This window comes from Plectropomus leopardus, chromosome 4 (assembly GCF_008729295.1).
Source record: "Plectropomus leopardus isolate mb chromosome 4, YSFRI_Pleo_2.0, whole genome shotgun sequence".
NCBI lineage: Eukaryota > Metazoa > Chordata > Actinopteri > Perciformes > Serranidae > Plectropomus > Plectropomus leopardus.
This window is the reverse complement of record NC_056466.1, coordinates 22,516,168-22,534,947: the sequence shown is the minus strand read 5'-3', so window position 1 is coordinate 22,534,947 and position 18,780 is coordinate 22,516,168. Positions and strand designations below refer to the sequence as shown.

General features: G+C 38.8%; 1 protein-coding gene across 2 annotated transcripts; it reads right to left on the bottom strand.

The window, feature by feature from the left end:
- Positions 1-64: 64 nt before the first annotated feature.
- On the bottom strand, positions 65-4,957 carry LOC121942599 (LITAF domain-containing protein-like). 2 transcript variants are annotated; one of them, XM_042485853.1, is made up of 5 exons: positions 4,870-4,957; positions 2,113-2,226; positions 1,910-1,960; positions 1,620-1,767; positions 65-889 (listed from the first exon to the last, which is right to left on the bottom strand). In XM_042485853.1, the coding sequence occupies exons 2-5, from the start codon at positions 2,216-2,218 to the stop codon at positions 784-786; spliced, it is 411 nt and encodes a 136-aa protein (XP_042341787.1). In that variant the 5' UTR covers positions 2,219-2,226; positions 4,870-4,957; the 3' UTR covers positions 65-783. The 2 variants fall into 2 exon arrangements, with proteins under 2 accessions (XP_042341787.1, XP_042341788.1); XM_042485854.1 differs by having other exon boundaries at positions 2,113-2,223.
- Between the last annotated feature and the right edge of the window lie 13,823 nt (positions 4,958-18,780).

Sequence of the window (18,780 nt, the reverse complement as noted above, 5' to 3'; positions counted from 1 at the left end):
TTTTCATTGAATCATTTCATGGTACAAACAGTGAGTTGTTATTATTGCAATAAAAGGCTTTCAATTATTGACAGAATGAGTTTATTCAATAAACGTAACCTAATTAAGATGATCATCCTATGACAGTTAATTAAATCTGAATAATTTCATATCATGGTAAAAGACTGGAATATGCAGAAAACTTTTTTTGAAGACTTTTGACTCATGGTCAAAAAATTGAGTGATTTTGTTCATTTTAAAATAGATATTCTTCAATAAATAAAAGAAAGAACTAAAATTAAAATGAATAAAAACATTCATCATATAATAAATATTACCTCAATGTAATTGTAACTTAAGATTCAAATAGAAAGCTAGCTGATTTGATTTCTGAGGTTGAAAAAAAAAACACCAGAAGAATCCACTGGAGAGACTTAATTTCAGAAAATATGTCATGGCATATTTACCATCCTACATTGTTGCTTATATTTAACAGTGAGGTATATTATATTAATACAACATCACCCAAGTCAAGTCAAGAGAAAATCTGAAAATATTTCTTTACATGATATTATTTACAACACGACTGCACATTTGAAATCAGCAGAAAAGAGGGAATCACAGCTCTTATGTACAGAGTCATGCAGGCACAACCTGTATTTTACACAAGTAAGCACAGAGGTCATGATTGCATAATGTTTGCATATAGGTTTGGCTCCTGTTCAGGTGTTTATTCGGTTGGGTGTTGACTTTGACCTTGATCTTTTGTTGTCACTTCAGCAGAGTTGACACTGCAGTGCTGTTTCACATGCGTTTATGAATGTGCAGGACATTGTTACAGGTGGGGCAGGAATGCTCCACATCCTTGGTGGCATCTACACAGAAGGGGATGAAACAGCAAAACCAGCACCTGGTGTGGAGTATCAGAATAATGTCAAAAATAACAATTCATCATCAGTGTGAGCTTGTTTAGAAGCTCCCCTGGTGCCTTAAAAATGCAAGTTAATTAATTTAGGAATGATTGGTTTACAATCTTCCAATGAGTTTTGAAAATGTGAATTTTCTGTGCTTAAGAAAACAACTTCAGCATACTTAAGACCGTAGGCTGAATCAGTGACTGCTCAGTCACATTGGCAAATGCAGAAACAGTTATTCTCAGTTTACATTTTCTCAATTAGTTAAGTCAATATTTCTTTAAGCATGAAGAAGTGACATCTGTGTCTATTGCCTGGCTCACCACATACCAGAGTATTACAGACAACATGCACGATGCTCCCAGGGACCATTTCACATCGCTAGTGTAGTAGAGAAGGGTCAAACTCCATACTAACCTTCATTATGGTTTGAATTGTTTTTAATATAATAGAACCGTGTGTCTTCACAAACTTAATTTAATGAGTTTAGTGAACTCAGCAATACATATATTGAGCTCATCATTTCAAGTAAAAACAAAATCAAGTCAGTTAAACTGATGTTTACAATTGAAGTGGTGTAACAAAAAATAAACACACTACATTTTAAGCTGAATTAAATAGAAAAGATGAGTTGATTCCAATAAATTCCTGTATGATGTTTATATGGTGTGTGTGTGTGTGTGTGTGTGTGTGTATGTATGTATGTTGGGTAGGTTCTCTACTTACAAAAAGAGTCCTAGCACACCACAGATCAGCCAGGTGAGCATGCCATTTTTGTGCTTGGTTTTAGTAACAACTGTGCTTTGGCAGTGAGGACAAATCATCTGTCCAGGACAATCAGTTGGCAGCTGCTGCACTACCACCACTGGGTTCACTGTGAAGGAGACACACAATACCCTGTAACGCCTACACCTGACAGTTATACACCAACTCGTCACTCGTCGCTCTCTGACTTTTTGCTAATGCAAATTCAAAGTAATTTTAACTTGTGAGGAAAAACATGGAGAGACACTTACCAGAATGCACATGTGCATGTTGTTGGCTGTACTGGTAAGCGGGTTGTTGAACTGGATATGAAAAGGAGACAGCTTCAGTAAGGTTCAAAGAACATAACGCCACATGGAGTAACATGACAGGAATAACTCCAGAATATAAGCACTACATTACACTACAATACATGCAGGTAAAATAATACAGATGAAGGCCTCTGATCTCTTACTGGGCTGGATGGTAGGCTGAGCTTGGTAGACTCCCATGTTGTAATTTCCAGGAGGACCAGGGTACGGCGGTGCTGGTTCTGGAGGAGGTCCCTGATGTTTTTCCATTGTATCTGCTAAAGGAGCAGAAAAAATGCTTTCAGGAAAAAAAATATACTTGGGTAAAGCCTTGTAGCCTAGGATATATGTGTCTTGGGCATTTGAAAGAAACAGGCAAAGTAACAGCGCACAGCCACTTCATATACACACAGTATATCTGTATTCATATACAATCAAACTACAGCTAATTACACACACACCAGTGGTGGATGAAGTACCTAGACGTCATACTTCTTGCCAGAAAATGACTTTGGTCGAAGTTGAAGTCACCTAAACAAGTATCCAGTACACATAGTGTACTTTTTACAAGCACGGGCATCATCCAGGTAAAATGTGTCAATATTTGTACTCGAGATGAAGGAGAATTCTCATTTGGGCAGCTGTGTTCACCTTCTTTTGATGACAGATGATAAAGGTGAAGCTCAATCCTGACATTTGTCTGTAAATAATTTATTACATAATAAATATAGCAAGTTCTAATCAACCTATATTCATTTCAGGCTTGGACCATACCTGTGTCTGATTAAACACCCATCCACCTCTGATTTTTACTCCGCCCTTTCAGAGTACAGATATGACTACAGATAATTTAGTTGAATGAAAAGGTACAGATACAGATAATGGTGTACTTGTTCATCCCTTACTGGTGCCCTACACCAGATATTGTATTTCTGGTTTACAACAACATTGGGCTTGATTTTAGCTTTCTATGTGCTGTCCTGTAAATGAAAAATGGTAATGCAAAGAGCCTCACATTTCAAGGGAGGGCAGTGCCACCTGTGCCACCCTTTAGTGCTACCCCTGGTTCACACTTTTATTTGCCCCATCTCTTTTCTCAAAAGTATGTTCACTTGCCAATCGAGTCATAGAGCATTTAAAAACAATGAAGTTGTTACGACACTCTCTCCATGACGTGTTTGCATGCAAGAAAGCTGGTTTGGTGGCATTGCCAAACCCCTCTTGACTCTTCACCAAACACGCAAATAGAACTAAATGTCCAATGCCCAATGGTATTTACTATCAGCAATTTATTTGCATGCAAGAAAGATTTTCAACACACCTGTCAACAGCTAAATCAGCTGTTGTGAATATGTATTGACGTTGCTCTGACACTGGGAGTGGGGCTTAGCACACTGCAGAGGAGTGCGCACTGATTGAATACAGAGAGTCTTGACTGATGGATGTGTTGGGACATGTAAACAGACTTACTAAGTTACAGCCAAAGCACGAAGAAAACAGAAAAAATACACATGGAAAGGCACTACGAATACAAAAAACACAAGCAAAAAGAGAAACGCTGCAGGTTATATAAACACAATACACCTTTTTACAGCACAGCAGACATTTCAACGTGTCACATTAGGAAGGTGAAACAAATTTGTCAATACTGGTTTAGTGTTCCAGTGAGCCATGACAGCCGATGGAACAGAGTCATTAGCTGTTTCCAAATTCACTCTCTCACTATTCTCTATGCATTGTGTATTATATAGTGAACTGTATGGGGAGTAACTGAATGAGATTTCGAACACTATGCTGGAATTTCTCAAAAAGGCCAGCAGATGTTCCCATGGGACTCTAAAACCTGATTACAGTGAAAAGGCTTATACTGTATTATAGCCAAAATGATCTTATTGTGTAATCTTGATCAACATATCACACAATAAAAAGGTTTGATAAAAAAATATATCTTACCCCAGGTCCACTTGCTACTTTTTCTCACTTTCGGTTTGTTGAGTTTTCATGTGATTAAAAGCTCTGAGAAAAACCTAATGTAACCTTGAATTTAGTTTTTGTTTTGGTTCATTTTGTAAAACACTTTCTAAGGTAAAAAAAAACCAAAACAACAATGAACTTTTAGGCTGATGTACAGTGCAAGATTTTTTTTTTGTTTGCTTGTGTTTTCTGTATGTGTATAAACTTGTTGATGTATTTCTGACAGTACTTTGCATTTAATTTATTTGCGTCATTTCTTTTCCTAAATGTTGATATTGTCTTCATTTGCATGAGTTTTTTTAAGCTTCATTCGCTGAGCTCTCTTGGCCACCACAGACTGATGGACAGGCGATTGACTGAGAATGAAAGGGAAGACAAATAGAAAAATAATAACAAAAACAGTGCCAGGGAGTGAGATGGCAGATCTCGTTCAACCTGTGTCACTTACATTTAGTGTTTTAGTCATAATTTACTCTGACAAACTCCATGATCATAATGGATGATTCAACAACAGTTACATAATTAACTGTTGGTCAGATTTGACTTTAACATTTCTTTCATATATGACAAACCCAAGATAACTAATACAAACATGAAAACCAAGAAACACACATGCAAATCCAAACATTACGTAAGGTTTACTGTAGTTGGTTTTCCTCTACAAGATATGACATACATGTACTCTTTACATATTTAGTTTGCATTCAACACGAATGGCTGATTTCAAACTTTTTTGCAGTCTATGTAGGGCAAAGGATAGTGGGAACTGTGAAAGACAATCCTTTAAGAACCTAAAGAACAAACTTAACTCAGAGTAAAGTGGCTAAAAATGCCAGCAGCACCTTGCTCATTTCTTTAAAAAATGTTGTGGAGTTGCTTTTTTTTTATTTTTAAATTTGAAGAAGAATTTCAATGAGCCCATGTATGTATGTACATATGCTGCTTACCTTGGTCAGGAGGATGTGTGAAAAACGGCCACTGCTTCTTTTTCTGATGTTTGAGAGCAACTAAGAATGACAACAAGGCAAATGACACTGAAATGTGTCAGAAAGAGGGTGGAGCAATATGTGAAAAGTGCAGTTGTCAAAGGTGTGGATCACACAGCAGGACATAGTGGTAGGAACACCAGCAACTTAAAAATCGCACATTGTAAGACTTCCATGTGTCAGTCACTCTTTTCCATAAAAGGCTCTAAAATATGCACATACCACCATTGAAATAAAAATGAACACAAGAAATTAAGATTTTTAACAAAACTGACAAACTATTCAAAACTATTCGGTCAAATGATTATGTTTTTATTTTTCATTGGCACCTGTGCCACAGACAGATGAAATGTTGATTGTTGGGTAATTTGTGTATGTTGTTGTCCAAAATCACTGATTAGCTGATTACAGAAGTCAGGCCATTCAAACACAAAAAAGACAGGACAGAAAACAAGAGGAGGACAAGGTTGCAAACTCCCTTAATTGGATTTTTTTTTTTTTTTTTCAAGCGGTGGCCAGCTAACTGACAAGCCCCTTGCTGCTGCCATCCCTGGGCTGCCATGAGTGTGTGTCAACAAACCAACAGCAGGTGCGCTAATGTTAGCAGCAATAGATAATGGTCTAAATAATTGTACTGTTTAGGTATTGTGTTAGATGTAAATTTAAAGACAACACATACATGTATTGTTTAGGCTAAGTTGTAGGGTGCTAATAAATTGTCTGTCTCTGATAGCCAGAATGAATTATTATTGAAAGCTAACTGAGAGCCAAGTAGATGCTAGCTGTTCCTAGCATTAGATAACTGTTATATTTTCATGTTTTCGGTTGCAGGTCTAACCAGTCAGAGAAAGAAGCATTCAAATAGGTGAGTACAATCGCCTTTTCAAGGGGATATGGGGTATCTGTTGGGTTGCCGTGCCCCTGTTTTAAATGTTATTATTTCGGAGTCAGGTCGCCATCGTGCCCTTGTTTCATTGTGTGTTTGTTCTTTTGTGAGTAAACTGTGTTCGTGCTGCTGTAGCTGGCCAGTTTTCGGGACATGGTGTTGTATATTGATAAGTATTGCAGCTCTCTGCTCTCTGCTCTGCTCTCAGCTGCTTGTTGTTATGTTTGTGAACCTTGACTGTCACAGCATTGTCCATGCTTCTCATCACTTTCTCTATGACCTCTGTAATCTGCAAATACAATAGCCTCGGTAACACATTCCCACTGTAACATCCAATACCTGGCTGGTACTGCGTATATACGCCTAGATGTGCGTGCATATCTATGTGTGTGCATATCTATGTGCATGTGTGCTCCATAACAAACAAGACCAAGGGCTCCTCTTAATAGCCTGCACTGGGGACCGTCTTTACTAACTTACACCACTGATAAAGGCATTTGAATTTTTCCACAAATCCTACAGTGTGCCTTGGATTATTTTTTGAAGAAGACTTGCACTTTATACTTCTATATTTTTTTGATCCACTTAACCCATGCAACGAGCCCTGCACAAGATAAAATAAACACAGTATACCTGAGGCATCCAAAGAGCACCTGTATGTGAACACTATCAAGACCCTGCAGAACTTCTAATCATTCGTCCTCGTGCAGGTTAGGTTATTAGTGACTCTATAGGCTTCAGACCCCCCTGTGACATAGCTCTTTTAAGTGTACTGGTTTTGCTACTAGTATTATAATTTTTTAAACATTATCCAGCCCTAGACATAATTTGGTTGGTACCCTTAAAACTACTACAAAGTGTAACAGTAAATTAGTGCCAGCAGAGGGCACAGTGAGACGGTGTTATCAGCACTAACTGTGTGTTTTGTAGCAAGAGGACTTGATCTGGCTCTTCTGAAGAGAGGGTAGGTAGACTGCCTGACATGGAAAGCCATCGATGCAGTGCTGCTTTAGCAGCCTGATCCTCATTGTTTATAGTTTGTGTTTGTGTGTCATCTCATTTGCGTCAGCTTTTAATAAACTTTTTGTTTCGTCTCCCATCATGTTTTGTTGTCAGGATTAATTTACCTTGTTTTTTGAAAGCTTGTCATGGCATCAGTACTGCACTCTTTAATGGTGCATACTGGACATTTAAAAAAAACAGAAATATCTGGAGAGATACATTGTTAAAATGATTTTAATGTGGTTACACCTGTTCTTGCACAAGTATTGCCTTGCGTCTGTAAATGTCCGTGTCCATGTTGAAGAGTTTTGTTTTTTTTGCATCCATGGTTGACTTTTTCCAGCATGCAAAGAATTTCTTTTTGCTTTGAGATGACAACATACAGCTTAAGTAGGGTCATTGGCTTACGCGTTAGCCATGTTACAAAGGACTGTGTGGGTTTTCCTTGCACTGTACATGCAGGTCAGGTGATACATTTACACCTCGTACAGGGTGAATCCCGCCTTCAGCCCCTCGATGACACTGAACAGGACAAGTGGTTCATGGGGAATGTGTATATTTATGTACTGTAGATATATTTTTATCTAAGAGCTGTGAATGAGGTGTGGAGTTCGACCTCTATTATATACTAAACTCCTTTTGGAAGAAGAGCTCTTTTCTCTCACTATATAGGCTGTCATGTCACCTTGCAAAGTCCAAGTCTGGATCACGTAGACTCATACAAGAAGAATGGAAAAAATATGTAAGAGTGAGGGTAACAAAGACGTTTGCTATTTCATCACATGATCACAAAACTGTTAACTGTTCATTGTCAAAACAGTTAAAAAACGATGTCGACACTGAAACGAAACAGAAAACTTTATCGGGATTTGGGAGTGCATTTTAATATTTATTTTGGTTTTCATACGGCTTCACATAGCAAAAGTCTTGTTTTAACAGTAATTGAAAACCTTCAAATTTTCCACAGTGTATCTGTCAGTGTATCTGTGTCATCTGTCACTTGTATTTTCACACATACGCCATGCACAGATGTAACACATAAGGGCGAATATGTTCGTGTATTGTCACAGATACATTCACACAGGGTGTTGCTACAGCTGCAGATAGAAAAATGTCTCGCTTTGAGCAGTCTGACAGGAGAGATGAAAGAAAAAAAGAAAAGGAGAAACAATAATGTGTGTGAATCATCTGAATGATTTATGAGTCATTTATTTGTATATAACATTTAGAGAGTGAGGTAAGAAGGACAGATCTTACAGAGGATCCAGAGACATGGGCTGCCTGCTGTGTTTTATTGTTTTTAACATTTACCTGCCCAACTTGGAATGAAAAAAGAAATATCAGCAGTGGGGCTTTTTGTTCCCTTTATTAAAAGCGATAGATAAAAGCTGCAGTATGTTCTCCAGGTCATCGCTAACTGTGTCTGCCTGCTGTGTGGGGCTGAGCAGGTGGTGTACAGTCAGTTTATCAGAGCTGCATGCTGCTGCTGAACCCAAGGTTTTAAGAGCTGTGAGGCTGAAATAAGACAGTTGGGCTGAGATTGAATTGTTTGACCTAATTTTTCATTGCTGTGTTGAGCTGAGTCCCTTGAGACATTTTAGGTGACCTTGGGATGTGTTGACTCAGCTTGTCATTTATTTTCTGGTGAAACTTTTTCCTCATATGATAATAGTGCAATGTTCTCAAGGTTGTTACTGCCACTGTTACTTTCCTAATCATTCTAACCTGTGAATAAATACTTGTCAGAAACAGTTTGAAGTAATCCCATCTACACAACTGATGCAGTTGGCTTTCAAATGCTTAACACTTATTTCTCTAAGTGAGTGTCTTCCCACACCTGCGGTTCTCATCTCTTTAGTTACAGAATCTGAAGCTTTACTGACATGCTATTACCTCCCTGGTCCGTCAGTAGTATTAAGAAAGCCTCCTTTGAAAGATCAGCAGCCTCCTTCTCTGCTGGTGTCCCTTTGTGGATAACGGCTTTAAGAAGTACTGTGCAGTTATTGCATATAACACATGAGCACAAAAAAAAAGGGATTTTATCTTAAAAGACCATCCCACTTAACCTGGCAGTTTTTTTGCATAATTTTCGCTGACTTTGTGCATTGATTTTTTTCTTTGTTTAACACCTTTGAGGAATATAACACCCACAAAAGTCCAATTTGTATATCAATTACTCACGCCATGTTTCATTGAATTGTCTAGAAAGCTTAGCTTTTTTGCATGCCACTTTAAATTTTACTTATGTTACTAACACCAGTCTCCTGGGTAAAAGTCCTGTGCTTGTGAGACCCACTCACCTAAACTTTCACACTTTTTATACCACGTCCATTGTTCTGAGTGTCTAACAGTGACACAGATGGGCTTACACTGGAGTTGGTTGAAAGCCCAGTGAATCTCACACAGACATTAAATGGTGCCATCTGCGCTGGAATCAGACACCAAATCACGCCCCCTCGGTTTCAATGCACATGGCATTGGGTAATGCCCGTGGCATCACTGTATTGATGGGCACTGTGTGAAGTGTCCGTCAAAGGTCTACATTATAGGCTCGTAACAGAACCCTGTCACAAGTGGAGAATGGTTCTTTTTTTGTACCCACACAAAGGTTGTAAAAATGTAACACCTCTGCTTGAGGGGTACTTTTTCCAAGCAAATAGACTTTAGTTCTGATGTCCATTCAATTGCAAAATGTTTTCCAAAAATGCTTGAATAAAAGATGCCAATAAGCAGGGCGGACACATCAGTGATCTAAAAATAAGTCATAAGTCTGCAAACTGAAAACAATGTGACAATGTGATAAGGGTCATTTGTAATAATTATATATATATATATATATAGTTTTTCTGCATCATATTAAACACTAGTCAACGATAAGATAGTAAGGCACATTCCACTCTCCCCAAAAACCTTATCTCAAACTCTTTTTCTCCTGCCTTCAGAATTCAAATAGCTGCTCTCACACACACACACACACACGTATGCAAGCACGCACACATATGTATCTATCTATCTATCTATCTATCTATCTATCTATCTCTCTAACTATCTATCTATCTATCTATCTCTCTCTATGTATGTGTATATATATATATATATATATATATATATATATATATATATTATATATATAATAGAATAGAATGCTCTTTATTGTCATTATACAGTGTATAACGAGATTGGAGAGCTTCTCCATTCCTTCAGTGCAAAAGTACAAAAGCTTTTTACAGAATTAAGTACAAAATAGGTAAAAAAAAAAAATAGCAATAGGAATAAGAATAAAAAAAAAGATAAAAATAGAGAGATAAAAATAAAAATAGACTTATATACAGATATGTACATGGGTGTGGAGGTATAAGTTAAATAATAAATATAAGTAGAGCGACTCGGTGTATTGCACGATATATTGCACAGTAGTATGTATAGTATGTAGTATATTGCAAATATATTGCACATAGGTAGATAATTAGGGTGTGCACCGGGTGGATTGAGGTAGGGATGTGATGTACATTGTCTATTGTCTGTTGTGATGTCCGGGGTGGTTATTTGTGAGAGTTCACGGTGGTGATGGCTCTCGGAAAGAAACTGTTTCTCAGTCTGTTTGTCCTGCCTTGATGCACCTGTAGCGCCTGCCTGAGGGCAACAGGTCAAACAGCTGAGCGCCAGGGTGTGAGCTGTCCTTGATCATGTTATGTGCTCTGCTGAGGCACCGGGTGGTGTATATGTCCTCCAGGGAGGGGAGAGGGCAGCCAATGATCTTCTTGGCTGTTCTGACTGTCCTCCGTAGCCTCTCCCTGTCTGCCTCAGTGCAGCTCCCGAGCCAGGTGGTGATGCAGTAAGTCAGCAGGCTCTCGATGGACGAGTGGTAGAACGCCAGCAGCAGCTTCCTGTCCAGATTGTTCTTCCTGAGGATTCTCAGGAAGTGTAGTCGCTGCTGAGCCTTCTTGATGACCGCTGTGGTGTTGTCGGTCCAGGAGAGGTCGTCGGAGATCTGGACTCCCAGGAACCTGAATGTATATACAGTGAGTGCAGAATTATTAGGCAAATGAGTATTTTGACCACATCATCCTCTTTATGCATGTTGTCTTACTCCAAGCTGTATAGGCTGGAAAGCCCACTACCAATTAAGCATATCAGGTGATGTGCATCTCTGTAATGAGAAGGGGTGTGGTCTAATGACATCAACACCCTATATCAGGTGTGCATAATTATTAGGCAACTTCCTTTCCTTTGCAAAATGGGTCAGAAGAGGGACTTGACAGGCTCCGAAAAGTCAAAAATAGTGAGATATCTTGCAGAGGGATGCAGCACTCTTAAAATTGCCAAGCTTCTGAAGCGTGATCATCGAACAATCAAGCGTTTCATTCAAAATAGTCAACAGGATCGCAAGTAGCGTGTGGAAAAACCAAGGCGCAAAATATACTGCCCATGAACTGAGAAAAGTCAAGCGTGCAGCTGCCAAGATGCCACTTGCCACCAGTTTTGCCATATTTCAGAGCTGCAACATCACTGGAGTGCCCAAAAGCACAAGGTGTGCAATACTCAGAGACATGGCCAAGGTAAGAAAGGCTGAAAAATGACCACCACTGAACAAGACACACAAGCTGAAACGTCAAGACTGGGCCAAGAAATATCTCAAGACTGATTTTTCTAAGGTTTTATGGACTGATGAAATGAGAGTGAGTCTTGATGGGCCAGATGGATGGGCCCGTGGCTGGATCGGTAAAGGGCAGAGAGCTCCAGTCCGACTCAGACGCCAGCAAGGTGGAGGTGGGGTACTGGTATGGGCTGGTATCATCAAAGATGAGCTTGTGGGGCCTTTTCGGGTTGAGGATGGAGTCAAGCTCAACTCCCAGTCCTACTGCCAGTTTCTGGAAGACACCTTCTTCAAGCAGTGGCACAGGAAGAAGTCCGCATCCATGATTTTTCATGCAGGACAATGCTCCATCACACACATCCAAGTACTCTCCACAGCGTGGCTGGCAAGAAAGGGTCTAAAAGAAGAAAAACTAATGACATGGCCTCCTTGTTAACCTGATCTGAACCCCATAGAGAACCTGTGGTCCCTCATCAAATGTGAGATTTACAAGGAGGGAAAACAGTACACCTCTCTGAACAGTGTCTGGGAGGCTGTGGTTGCTGCTGCACGCAATGTTGATCGTGAACAGATCAAAACACTGACAGAATCCATGGATGGCAGGCTTTTGAGTGTCCTTGCAAAGAAAGGTGGCTATATTGGTCACTGATTTGTTTTTGAATGTCAGAAATGTATATTTGTGAATGTTGAGCTGTTATATTGGTTTCCCTGGTGAAAATAAAATAATTGAAATGGGTATATATTTGTTTTTTGTTAAGTTGCCTAATAATTATGCACAGTAATAATCACCTGCACACACAGATATCCTCCTAAAATAGCTAAAACTAAAAAAGCCCCACTCCAACTTCCAAAAATATTCAGCTTTGATATTAATGAGTCTTTTGGGTTCATTAAGTACATGGTTGTTGTTCAATAATAAAATTAATCCTCAAAAATACAACTTGCCTAATAAATTCTGCACTCCCTGTATATATATATATATATATATATACACAAATTGCACCTGAAGGGTATGGAACACCGTACCTATACATATCAGGGAAGCCAGTTCACTAAATATTTTAAAAGAAGGCTAAAAACTTATCAACTTAGCCTTTAAATAGCTATGTCCCCATTTGCACAGAGATCATGCTAGAAGGCCACTATGAAGTCCCTTCTTTGCACTGCCTTTGCATTTTTTTTTAAAAATAGACTCTGGAAGTGAGGGGACATGTCCCCCCAATCACCAATACAAATAACATCCTTGTCCCCTTTTGACAAGTGTATGCCAAACATAACCTTCTGCTCTCATTGCTGCTCTGGGGACAGGACTGTTTTTTATCAGTCACATGAAGGAAAATCAGCAGTATTTCATTATCATCAAAATGAGGAGCGCTACTCTGGATGATTTAAGAGCTCGAAGAAAGGTTTTTGTTCATATTTCCCAATTATCTACAATTTTATGATTTTATCCACTCAGGCTGATGGGAGATTGTTATGGCAACACTTATTGGCTGATGTTCAAAATTCAGACTTTGCTTGATCCTTCATCTTTGCTACCCTGCTGTGGACCAGAAGGACTTGCATCTTGTACATAGATTGCATCATTGGAAGATCAAAGAGGATTTTAGTCATGTAAAGTGTCACAGATGAGGTGCTGTGTGAATGTTTCTTGTAGTAAAGGAATTAAGCAGCGCTGGTCTGGAGAAGCACGATTGTGGACCTCTGTTGTGACTATCTATGTGTCTGAAATGAGGAAGTCATTTGCAGCTCATGACACTGGAGAAGGTGTGAAGGGTGAATGTGTGAATCACTGCTGAAGAAACAGCAGACAAAGAGCTTTTCAACATCACAATGTTTCCTGGGTGCAAAGAATAAGAAGCAGTTCTGCGTACAAGTAACAAAAAAGAAGTATTTTAAGCACTGATATCTCACACAATAAAATCTATGAATACAAAATATTTCTGAGGTCACGATCATGTACAAAAGATGTGCGAGCTGAATCAAAGACTGTGACTCTCCGCTTATATTCAAGGCCATTTCATCCATGTCAGATTCGAACAAAACAGTTTGTCACTCTTTGGATACAAACATACCCCATTTTAGGAGATAAAAAGTAAAATAAGCTGATATTGGTCATATCTGTCATTTAGTCAAACACTGATGTCTGTACTGCAGCCATTACATTTTTTTTTTTTTGTTCTTAGTCTGGTCTTCATTACATGAAATCAGGGGCGTCATTGTGGGGGGAAAAGTGAAAAGTGGGACTGACTACTCAGGGCCCCAGTGGAGGGGTGGGGGGAGGGGGGGGGGCTTAATGGGCCTGAAATAAAAATTAATTTTTTAGTTTCTTTTTTTCTCTCTCTAAGTTATAACGGCAATAAGTTAACTAAAATTGTCTGAATAAATACATAAACATTAGGAATTCCTTTCTGCAAAAAATGTGGAGTCTCAGAGGCCCCTCTCCCCCCTATTATGCGCAAAATGGTTTAGTCTGCTTTTCACCGGTCGACTGGATTGATCTGTCAGCAGACAGTCAAGTGTGAGTGCTGTTGCAGATTGCAGCACCATGCCCCCCCCCACCAAAAAAAAAGCAAACTGAGGTGAAACAACTTTTAACAACTTTCTTTCAAAAGAAGGGTGGGCACACCTTAATATAATAACAGCCGTGATGACATACAGCACAACACCCGACCTTGAGTGTGATATTGCTTTTATACAGCAGTTCTACAAGCGTCTTTTATTTGTTAACAACAAGCGACAACAGATTATGATTTGTTTATTTAATTATATTTAGTTAATAGTTCGGCAACCGCTGGAAATTACAGCTGTTGCCTAGCAACGCATAGACATTTTCGAACACTGCTTGCTAATCTGTGTTAGCTTGGTTTTCATGTTATGCACAGAGCAGCTGCTTAGTGTCATGAACATTTATCTCTGTGTTTTCAATTAAATCAGACACACTGAATACTTATATGGATTACCGTTTTAATTAATTAAAGATGAAATACTGTACTTTGTTTCAGAGTCAATATTTTAATTTGAATAACCATTTAAACTTTTTTAGACTACAGTTTAGTTGGTACCTTTGGGTAGATCAAAACAACTATTTGTTGTTGTTGATTTTCAGTCTGTTTTCAAGGTTGGTAATAGGTCTACCGTTCATGCAAGTCCTAATGTCATAACTACAAAAATGTGTCTGATAAGTAAACAAACAAACATAAAATAAACAAATGAAAAAAGTTAAACCTGACATAACAGTTTTTTTCTTTTACCTCTCAGTCATGAATACAACATTGATATACCATCAACTTTTGAAGCTGATATGGTGAACTTTGTAAACAGTTGCTTATTTACTATGGTCAGCTGAATACTTGGATAAAGCAAATATCCAATACTGATAATGCACTTTTCACCAGTAGTAAGTATAATCCGAGTCAAACGCGTCATTATCCAAACTTGTGATGAAGGAAAATCATTTGGGTAGCTGTGTTTAATCTCCTACACCTGTAATGAAAAATGATCAGAAAACAATGGTATATGGTAAAGTGTCCTGGAGACATGCATGTGTGCAACATTTTACATGTACAGATATGAAAACTCTTTCATTCCATCCTGCATTAAGATACTAAACAGCAATAAGTCCTTTTGTGATGCTGAAAACATAGCCAAACAACAGGAATTTCTCAAAAAAGAAGCCTTTAAAGAATGCATTATTGTAGGTATATCGAACCCTATACAAAGTTTCAACCAATATCAGGAAAACTCCTCTCTGATGCAATATTCACAGGAAATAGTTTGTTCAAAATTCATTTATACCTGTTAATCTAACTTCCTTCAGTTAGGCATTTGGGTTAATCATACAGTTTATCATTTGTTCTATACTGTTTGTTATAAATTGTTATAAATTTAATATAATATGAAATATCCCTAAAATATGTCTTCACTTTAATCAGTGATAGTATCCCTGAAGGAAAAAGGTTGGGAACCCCTCTATGCAGCCAGGTAGGTTTTAACCTAGTCTTGTTTTGTTAGTTTTGGATTATTTTAAGGGATGAAATATTTTATTTCATTTTCTTTTTCGTGCTTTTAATTTGCGATTGCCAGTTATGTTTAGCTGCTGCTCTAAACTTTTAGCAGAGGCATGCAGTCATGTCAAGATACTAAGGTAGAAAACTGTTATGATCTCAGGGTTGTCTTATGATTTGTTTCCTGTTTCATTCTAAAAGTCAGTCCGCTCATGTGTCATGTCTTGCTTTACTTCTCCCCTTGTCTGTCTCATTATTCCCTCCCTGTTCAGAGTTTTCCCTGCACATCTGTCCTGTTTTAGTGTCGTTTGCTCCATCCTCGTGTTACCCTCCACACCCACCATCTTCATTGTTGGCCAATCCCTGTGTTTCCCTCCTTTAGCATGTTTCCATCTGCTCCAGCTTTGTCTCGTTGTGATTAGTTCGCTGTTTGTATTCACCTGTGTCTTTCCTTTTGTTCCTTTGTCAGTTTGTCTGTGTTTGTGGTGTCATTCCCTGCTTTGTTTTCCATGCTTGTGTTGGTCTCTTGTGTTTCTTGCTCAGTTGCTTCCCATTTGTTCATTGTGCCATCCTGGTTTGTTTGCAGTTTAGTTTCGGTGCTTCTTTCTTTTGTTGTTTGAGTTACGTCTGCCTGCATCTTCAGTTCCATTGCCTGTCTGGTTTGGATGTATTTTACCAGCTGCATTGAAACTTGCTTTTTGTTTAACCCACCTGCCTGTTGCACTGCATTTTGGTCCGGTTTTTGAACTGAAACTATAACATACTATATATATACTCCTGCATGTTTTAGATCTCTGGCTGCTCCAACACAGCTGATTCATTATGAACTCCTGCAGCTGCTTTATGACCGGCTGATCATTTAATAAGCCGTGTTGCAGAAGGCAAAGATTTAAGAAATGCAGGACCTGTGGTGCTCCAGAAAAGGTTTGGGGTAATGCTGTTTTAGTACGTATTTCGTCAGCGGCAACAACTGAAGGTGTGTAGGATTTAGTGGCATATAGCAGTGAGGTTGCAGAACTAAAAACTTCACCAGTGTGCCAAGCGTGTAGGAGAACTATGTCGGCTCACACAAAAATGCTTATAGCCCTGTCTAGAGAGTGATTGGTTTGTCCGTTCTAGGCTACTGTAGAAAAAAACATGATGTACTGTAGGACCCGCTTCCTGTTGGCTTGTTTTAAGTTGAAGAAAAACACGGTTGTCATTACCAGGTAATTATAAACTTATGAAAATGTAGTTATAAATATTATATATACCATTTCTGTCAATAGACACCACTAACTCCTACACACTGGATCTCCAGTGGGGATGTGTTTAATAATCGGATGTAACGTTAATCCGTAACCATAGCAACAATCATGAAAATAAATAAAATGCACAAAGGCAGATGTAACTATGGCTGTAATGCTACAATTATGGATAAATACAAGAAAGAGTTACTTGTCAGCTGACAACTGTGTTTATTATTTTTATAAGTGCACAAGCTTGGAGGATGATGTAGGTTATAACTTGCAGATTCTACTATAGTCACACGTCATCTTCCAGTTTAAGCAACAACCTTCTGTTTTTAACTTTGAGCACAAAATTAAGTGTTGTTTTTGTTTATTAATTGGTGTACAATGTAGCTAAACAATATGGACATGACTCAAAAAATAATATGAAGAATCATAAAAAATGGAAAAACATTTTGGAGGGAGGCTTTGAGAGATTAGTTTTATGCATAATATTATGAAATATACTTTTATATTATGAAAAAGACGGTAAAGAGCATAAAGCGAACAAAACATTAGACCCAGGAGATAGCCTTGAGAAGCCAACAGCTGAAAATGATGTTTGACACAGAATTTCATAGTCGCTTCGTGTGACAGGAGGAGGTGTCCTCAGAGAGGGCTTTAAGAAAGGAGCTGCTCCATGCAGAGGCAGTGCCTACAGTCAAGGCAGAGTCCAGTCTTTATACTATATTCCAGCTGTCTAATCAGGTTTGATTACAAGCTGCAGTGCACAGTTACCCCTGTTGGACCACAGACAGAGACAATCTTGCAGACCTGTAGATCAGGGGGCATTGACGGATGCCTGAGACAGAGAGGAGTAATTTCATGCAGGGTTCATTTGAAGGTCATTATAGTGGGAAAAAGGTGTGAAGTGTAGTGACGGAAGTCCCTGCTGCTGCTGCAGGTTTTTATGTGTGTGTGAGCATATGGAAAAGAGAGGGGGAAAGTATCAGAAATGCACTCATTCTTCACTCTTAAGGAAAAACATATTCTTTTTTTGATATGACATCTTTTGTGCCCTTTATGAGATACTATTCCATTTGTAATATTTATAGTTTTATATTTTGAGATGGTTAAAATAAGGACAGGAAAGGACAGGGGAAGACAGAAGCAACAGCTTGATGATGAGTGCAGTGGAGAGGGCTGAGAGGAGATGACAGAGGACCAGCAGAGATTGTTAAAAGGAGAGAGTGAAGCTGGTGCTGCAGAGCTGTGATAAATGCAGACCACCGACTGCGTGGCCTTTCTATTTCAACACCCCTGCTTTTCATTTTGTTCCCTGGCGGTCCTCGCTGTCTGGCCCGAAAATTTCATAATCTTGCCGGGGGTTCTTCAGCTTTTAAACAAAGACATGAACGCACACACACACGCGCAAGCACACACACATGCACACGGGATTTTTGCAGAGGCTTCAGGTCGACTCTCTTGCTCCTCCAGACAGCTTAGACTGCTCTGATTATACAAGAGTGCAAATGGCTACTATGGTGGTTACAACTGTCACTGTGATCAGAGCAGACCAGGAACCCATGAGTAACTGTCACGCTCCGCTGTTTACATACCTCTTTGCATTTCTTTTTCTCCTCTGGCTCTGCTTTGGAGCCTCTCTTCTGCTCTTTAATCCCTCGCTCAGAATTACTCCACATCTTTAAAGGCTTTCGATTTTCTCTGCTCACCCCATCTTTGCATTTTATTTTCAGGATTTTGCACAATTTCTGTTTTCTTGTTTTTAGAAGAGTGATTTCAGTGGGATCAAGAGAGCTCTGAGAGCTAGCAAGCTTGCCAACTGGCAGTTATTTGCTAGCAGTTTCTATCAGAGTTTGCAAGCTAACTGACAGTTAGCAAGCAGTTGTGGCTAGCAGGACAGTTGACACTGTATCTGAATACATATTTATTTATATTTTCCAGCAGGGAAGTTCAAATGTAAGTGGATGGAACGAGTCTAATAAACTGTAAAAGCCTCTTCAAATTTTGACACTTTGGCTAGATGTATGTTTTGCAGTATCAAAGTTCATCTTAAAGTAGAAAGTGACACAGAATATTCTCACATATATTTAATTGTGTTGACAGTCTCATTGTTTCAAACACGAACCCTTAGGTATATTGTCAAGGTGC